The sequence below is a fragment of the Amblyomma mixtum genome, chromosome 10 (genome assembly GCF_055824585.1).
Source record: "Amblyomma mixtum isolate Tamu chromosome 10, ASM5582458v1, whole genome shotgun sequence".
In the NCBI taxonomy this organism is placed as follows: domain Eukaryota; kingdom Metazoa; phylum Arthropoda; class Arachnida; order Ixodida; family Ixodidae; genus Amblyomma; species Amblyomma mixtum.
Window position 1 is genome coordinate 140,111,266 of NC_143021.1, and position 7,949 is coordinate 140,119,214.

At 46.8% G+C, this 7,949-nt stretch overlaps 1 protein-coding gene across 1 annotated transcript; it reads right to left on the bottom strand.

The window, feature by feature from the left end:
* Positions 1-957: 957 nt before the first annotated feature.
* On the bottom strand, positions 958-5,293 carry LOC149327110 (uncharacterized). The gene is made up of 2 exons (XM_089564787.1): positions 5,100-5,293; positions 958-1,482 (listed from the first exon to the last, which is right to left on the bottom strand). The coding sequence occupies exons 1-2, from the start codon at positions 5,274-5,276 to the stop codon at positions 958-960; spliced, it is 702 nt and encodes a 233-aa protein (XP_089420913.1). The 5' UTR covers positions 5,277-5,293.
* Positions 5,294-7,949: the final 2,656 nt, after the last annotated feature.

The following is a 7,949-nucleotide window of genomic DNA, read 5'->3' on the forward strand; positions in this document are numbered from 1 at the left end:
TGACGACGCCATGAAACTTTAAGCTTGCGATGATGGAGTCTGTTCAGCATTTGGTAATAAAACATCCAAACATGATGCGCTGCCGTCGATGGTACCATCTGAGGTCGGGCCGTCGTTGGCAGCCCAAGAATGGCAAATGTAAAGCCGGTGTCAACTTCATCATTGGCTACCCCACATTATTGACCAGACATGGGAAAAACTTGGCGGTGTTGGCGGCCGGCGATGGCCAATATCTTCCCACTCTTGTTGTTAGGTTCGTACTTATGAAAAAAGATAAAGCAACATGTGAAGAGAGTATAAAAGAGCTGATAACCAAGTTCATCCTACTGTCATATAGAGAACTTCAGCAAAGATAAATTATGTTCACGTGAGTTTATTAAGAATACATCCGATTCCACCCTGGTTAGCTGATAAAAAAATGCTTCAATGAGATTCCGGAGAAGACACTTATGGCCTCAATTTAGCTAAGCCGAATGATAATGCCTGTATAGAGCATGTGCAGTGCGTCTGACAAAATCCAAGAAGCACGAGTTCAGTTCCCATGTGACCCCAATTTTCTTTTCATTGACATTAATTTACTTGACATTCTACATCTCATAATTGCGTTTTAGTAATGTTGCCACCTCGTACCTACAATTTATGTCATGTTTTAATCACAATCAAAATCTTGCCCTCCAGGTGTGACGTCCTTACCTTTTCGATAAATGCGGAGTTTTATAGCACGCCAGCGCCGGCGCTGGGTTTTTCGCGGAACTGAGTACTTAATATTGACGCGTTTTTACTATTCCTGCAAATAAAATCGTGAGAGATAGAATGACGAATTGAAAGTAATGAAACCTCTTCTACTTCTAGGCATCCATGGTGCTGTATTATAGTAACACTAATCGGGGTTCGCTTGGAGATGGAAATTTCAGAACGAGACATCACAAGTAGTCACAGCATAGGCCAGTGATTGTTTCAGCGGCTCTGATATTCGTCGTCATCAGGTCCTGCGGATGGTGCTATAATGCTCTTCTTGTCGTTTTCTCCACTATCGACGTCAGAGGCGACATATTCGTCTGCAGCGTCCGTCACAAGTGCTCTGCTGATGTTGCCGTGAACTGTAGGATCCGGAGGCGCGGGAGGTTGAGGTCCCGGCGGCACTGGAGGCGCCGGAGGCGCCGTAGGAACCGGAGGTGCAGGAGGTGCAGGAGGACCCGGAGGTGCTGGAGGCTCCGGAGGTGCTGGAGGCGCCGGAGTAGCCGGAGGTGCCGGGGGATCCGGAGGCGGTGCAGGATCCGGAATTTCTGGAGCCTCCGAATCCTCCGAAGGTGGTGTCGTTGGTCCTCCCTTAGGTCCTTGAGGGTTCCCGGGGGTCAGTTTCGGCGGTGCTGTCGTGTATTCTAGCGTTCTGTTGAACTTGTAGAAGATCACCGCCGTAGTTCCAAGGAGGGCCAGGAATACGAAGGTCAGGATCAGCAGTGGGTATGGCACTGCACGACCCTGCGGTATTACCATCCCGAGATATTCATCTTGCATAAGTCGATAAAAGTGGCATGTCGTGACTGTATCTTAGAATAATGAGATCTTAGTCTTCGCGGAAGTGTGCCTTTTTCATCTGCAGAATGATCTAGCAATCAGTGAAAATTGGTGTTCTAACTGGTCAATGTCTCATTCTATCGTCATCAGTCGTATCATCCATCAAATCACAGCATATGTGCTGGTGCGGTAACACACACACTATCCTGAGTTCTTCCCACATAACTAATGCGTCTAACCATGTCCTTGGCTACCTAAAACACTCGGTTTACTCCGCCCTCAGTTAAAATCACCGGCCATTTAACTTTAGTTAGGCAGAAATTTCAATATAGATCTGCCATCTGGGACCCTCATCAAGTAAACCTTACCAAAGCCCTGGAATCCGTGCGGAATCGCGCGGTGCAATTCATATATTCAGATTAATCTTCCCACCCCGGCGGTACATTAACAAAACCTCGAGATAACCTTCCCTGCCTTGAACTGCACCGGAAAATAATTTGACTTTGCTGTTATCATAAATTGTACTAATCACCTCTGAGCATTTCCGCCATTACTCCAGCCCACATTAATTCACGCTGTATTAGCCACCGGAAAGCCGTGCATCCTTTTCCAGCATCCACCTCTGCCCATCTCAAAATCATCATTCAGCCAGACTGCCAGAGAGTGGAACATTTTGCCAAGGGAAATACACTGCATGCTCTACTACCCCTGACTGCTTCAAAGCATCTGTCGATGAACTAATGCATATATATCAGCCCACCTCTTGGCGCGCCTTTGAGACAAATAAATAACTGCTGAGCCAGGAAAGTTGATAGTCCGGTCTTTGGCTACTGTTGCCAACATCCCACAAATCCTTTATTTATCGACAAATGTAGGTTTAAAGTTCACACATATTGTATTACATGAAGTTTCGTATTTGTATGCTCCCTGAAGAAAATTCTTTAAAAGGAGATTGTTGCATCCCTAGAAACTGCCTCATTTGTTTTGGCAGCAGTCATTGCCTAGTAAGATCTTACGTTCGTGCATAAGCCTGCTACTTTACGAGTGTTTTTCAGTGAGATGACAGATAACGCCACGGAAAATGACACCTTGTGCATGAAGTAAGAGCTGCCCTACTACTAACCACAAATTCACGAATACGCGTTGTACCTGAAAGCTTAAAAGCCCAAATGCTATAGCGTGTGAGGTCTAAGCTATCTCTCAAAAAGCTCTTATTTCACTGCCACCTTTCTCTCTTATTTTTTTACAGCGCGGTTCGGGTACGCAACTTGATGTGAGAAGATTATTGCGCCATTTTCTTTCCTGAAAAAAATCAGTTTGCAGTTTTTTTTCACAAGCTTTCTTTTGATTCGGTCATACTGGATTTACGACGCTTGTAAGTGTGCACTTAGTTTTTTTTTCCAATTGCAAGGCCTTTTGGAGCTTGCATCTAAATACGTCATTTGATTCGATGTTCATGGGCTTGAGCTCATCAAGCATAGCGTATTCCTCCAAAAATATCGGCGCTATACATATATATTTTAAGTGATTAGTGGCAATCAGAAAGCGTTGCGGCCGTTTATTACTGCACTGGCCACTAAATAAAATCAAAACTGTTTCACACTTTGCACTAGCCAGCTGTACCTAACTGCGGGGCAATAGTTACAATTTGCTAGCATCGTCTCGGCCGTGCAGATGTGTGGTCGCCGTCTGTTGAAGAAACTGCCGCGCAATGCGTGGCCAGCTAACGCTGCATATAATCGCCTTTATCCATCACATCTATGTCTAGTGTTTTGACCGACAGTTTGCCCTCTTAGCCAGTCGGTTGCTGTTTAGCGAAGTTGTTTTAAATACGCCACTACCCAGCAAACGACGTATCGTTGATGCGGCTACACGCGCTCGCATATGATTCCGCGTGCTGTGTTGCATTCCTCTTCCGCTTCTGTCGTGCAGTGGCAAAACACGAAGACAAAAGCGTGCTGCAACTTAGGCACCGCCAACCATCAGCTGTCTCCTTGCAAAGAAATTCGCTGTCAAGCAGTGCTTTATAAAACAATTCAATCAAAATAGCTAAACTTGATTGCGTTGCTTCTGACACACTTCAGAGTACCCTACTCCAACCAAGAAACGACATCATGAAAGATTTATAAATTTTTCTGACCTGACTTTACCCGCAGCAATCATAAGCGTATGAAATAGGGCCAAATAAAGGTTAAATATAGTGCATTCGGCCTCCACACACGTTAAAGCATCCAATTCTAGACACAAAATAAAGCATTTTTGAGTCGCAGTGAGGAAGCAGGTGCGCCGGTGCACATGGAAACTACCACGAGCGATGATAACGCACCAAGTTAAAGCCATTTTTAACTGTTTTAAGCAATGTATGCTGGTGCACCGCAAATGAGAGTAACATCTTCCCCACTAAGAAATATATGCCGCGTGCAGTTAGTCGCAGCCAGAGTCGAGGCGCAAATTTTGCGCTTTACTACCACGACACATTGCCTCTAGCGGAATTTATATGCATGAAACCCATCCGTGTTCATTTTCGCCGTAGTCAGCACCTCCAACAGTGATTCAGCTGTAGAATGCAGCCGCGCAGCCTACGCAGTAGTTGCGGTATGCACGGGCATGCAGCACCTGTTTCAACCACAATATAACTACTCTACTGACGTGTGCGCCAGTGCATTTTCCTGACGTCCCGCCGTGAAGGACACACGTATAGGTAGACACACGCTGTCCTTTTCCGGTATTGAACATAAACACAGCAGCTGGTGTTGGTTGTAGCAATGATGGGTAGATAAAGTTAAGCGATGACTGCGAGGACCACAGGGCAGAACATTGGTTATGATCCCCGAACCATGGTAAGACTGGATCAGAAGCTGAATATTTCCGATTAGCTTTGAAAGTGAAAAGGGTATACACAGGCGGCGAAATGCCCATTGAATGGCCAAACGCTGCTCACTAATAGCTGGTAACCTCTGCGGTATAAGGAGATGTTACACAGCCTTTATTGTATTTTGTGGACAAGTTTTGTTCGGTTTGTTGGGGTGGCATGTTAGTGGCGATACGTTTTAACTTCCTTTGAATTCTTATAAAGTGGATAAAGCATGAACAAGCGCAACCTGCCTTCGTTTTCTGTAAACTATTCTTTGGTCGTGATGTGATCGCCGAATATAGCAACAGGAGGTGGCCAAACCAACAAGCCATCACAGGCACAGCTGGATCTGGATGCGGCGACGCCGCTATGTACCTTGCCGCCGCCACATCCAGTCCAGCCATGCGGCAGGGACTATAGTCCTTGAATGCGTCCCACTACCACGGCGAACTTTATTCGCGAGACATATATAGTGAGCGTAGGTGATACAAGGGGAATCATTGACGGGTTTCTACCACGACCAGTGTGACGTCATCGCTCAGGGCCTGCGCCAGCGGGAGTATCGAACAAACTGCAGTGAATGAATCAAAATGAAAACTCCATGAAACGTTTTAAAATGCGGCGATTTGAAGCTCCATTTGGTACACATTCTTTTCACTGTGCTATGCGAGGGAGATGCCAGCTCTTGAGCGGTGCCCCAGCCCGAAAGGAAGCGAACAAGACTGACCTGTCGGGCGGCCTGGGGTCGGAAGAGATCCTCTACCTCGTCCTCGTCGTCTTCGTATACCTTGGCGGGAGCGACTTGCCCAGGAGGCACGACGGTGCCCACCGCAGTCGGCCCGCGTTGAGGGTCGGCGCCGAAGTCGGTCGCAGCGGTGAGCGGAGCGGCCGACGCTGCAGTCATCCTGGTGTCTTTCTTCTTCTTCCTCTTCGCTGGACACCTACGGGCTGCCCGGGCTGCACGGTGCAATTTTTATTTTCCTTTATTCACTCATGCATATATCCAGAATCTCCCATGGGACATTATTCCAGCGCGGTTGGAAAAATGGACTCATATAACACCAATAAAAAGACAATTATACGCAGTACATAAATTTGATGTGCTGAGTATAAAAAAATTCGGAGATAAGAGATAAGTCTCTGCCCTCATTGTGGTGGTAGAATCCCCCGGTGTTTCTCTTTGTTTTGCCTTTAGTATGTACAGGTGAATAGCAACCTCCACCTCTCGATTCTTGGCCGATCCCCCAGTGTGGGTATGTGCCATCATTTCAAACGCTAACAATAACAACAACCACATGTCATATAATTCTAAGAAGAATATGGGTGAAGGAACACTTATTATTCCTTCATCCGTGAGATGGCGCTCATTTAAAGGGCAGAAGTTCAGTCGAGATTAAACGTAAGTCCGAGAGCTGTTGGAAGATTAGCACTAGCTGGCCGCAGCAAAACCACGAACGAGGCAGTACAAGGGAACATGCGCTGGGCATCGTTCGAAGCACGGGAAGCTACGAGTAAAATGCTCTATGAAGAACTCCTGTGGAAATTGGACGATAACAGGTGGGCAGCTAAGGTATTTAAATACTTATGCAGTAAGAGCGTTGACTCACAGCGGCGGAAAAGAAGCTTTAAAGCTAGGTCAGCGTGTCTTAAAACGCTCAGCTACAAAAAAAATTGAAAGAAGATGATCACACACGTGCAGGGTGTAATAAATCTGTGGGAAAAATTAAACACCTCATACTCAAATGTGATGGTATCCATCCGGATGCCGATTCAGGCACTGTAAGTCTTCCTCAGGCCCTAGGGTTTAAAGATAACAATGGCCATGTAAATAAATCTGCAGTAGAAGTTAACAATAAGCGACTGGAGGATTGGTGGCTGAAAAGCACAGATGTGACATAAGGTTAGAAGTGTAGATAACCGTAGTGAAAGAAGATGGCGAATAATAATGAGAATTAACAACAAAGTTTAACAAAAATAAAGAAAAGCTGAGCATGATGGCAATTGTCACCACCCCGTCTCAAAGGGGGCACTCCTCAGCGAAAACACTTAAAATTATCAGCATGGACAAGGAAGTAGCTAGTACAATGGTACTGCGGGAGAAGAGGCTGTTGCTTTCCGGACTATTCACCCATCCTTTTAACATACATACATACATACATACATACATACATACATACATACATACATACATACATACATACATACATACATACATACATACATACATACATACATACATACATACATACATACATACATACATACATACATACATACATACATACATACATACATACATACACACACACACACACACACACACACACACATACATACATACATACATACATACATACATACATACATACATACATCCGTCCGTCCGTCCGTCCATCCGTCCATCCGTCCCTCCGTCCCTCCGTCCGTCCGTCCGTCCGTCCGTCCGTCCGTCCGTCCGTCCGTCACAATGCGTAGCCTAATGCGGAAAACTCGGAAGATCGCAGTATCACTTGTCCGGGCTGGTGATGCTTCCCACTTAGCTTAAGCACACCGTTTGCGCTAGTAGTTAGAAGGAAAGCTGTCTTTCAATTGGTTTATAGGTGGAATGTCGTGTAAACGAGGTTATTAAGGAGTGAAATGGGCAGCTATTTCCGAACACTGGGAATGGTTGCGCTCTTCTCGATGAATTTACCGAATTTAGCGATCAGGACAAGGTCATATCGGTCCGAAAAGTTGCCATGCTAGTGCACGGGAACCCGCAGAGGTGGCACAGTGGTTGGGGCGTTCGGCTACTGAGCCAGAGTACCCGGGTTCGAACCCGACCACGGCGGCCCGTTTCAGTGGAGCCGAAAGGTGGTTGTATTTTTTTCGGAGTCCTCCACTACAGCACTTCTTTCCCTTTCTCCTTTCTCCCTTCCTTATGGATGTCCTGTTTCGGGTGTCTACCGAGATACACGAGACCGTTACTGCGCCGTTTCCTTCCCTCAAAACCAATTTTCATTTTTTTTCTGCACGGGCCGGCGTAGACGCGGCATCGTACGCGGCGATTGTTAAACGTTTTCGTTAAACATGTCATGGCCTGACCAAGTTTGTACGTACATCTAAGAAAACTTGAGTGCCACCCCCCACCCCCCCCATTCAATTTTTATGCGAAGCATACTACTTTAGCTACCACTTCAGCCCTTCAAAGTGGTTAGCGCCTCCAAATCACGTGATACATGACGTCACACCACGTGACACGATGACGTCACGACAGTAGAGAAACGGGGGCCCACCTCGCGCCGTCACTGTGGTTGTGCGCCCCCAAATCACGTGATACATGACGTCACACCACGTGACACGACGACGTAACGACAGTGGAGAAATGGGGGCCCACCTCCCGCCATCGCTGTGGTTGTGCGCCTCCAAATCACGTGATACATGACGTCACACCACGTGACACGATGACGTCACGACAGTGGAGAAACGGGGGCCCACCTCGCGCCGTCGCTGTGGTTGTGCGCCTCCAAATTACGCGACACGATGATGCCACACCACGTGACACGATGACGTCACGACAGATCGCCGTCACGCGCTG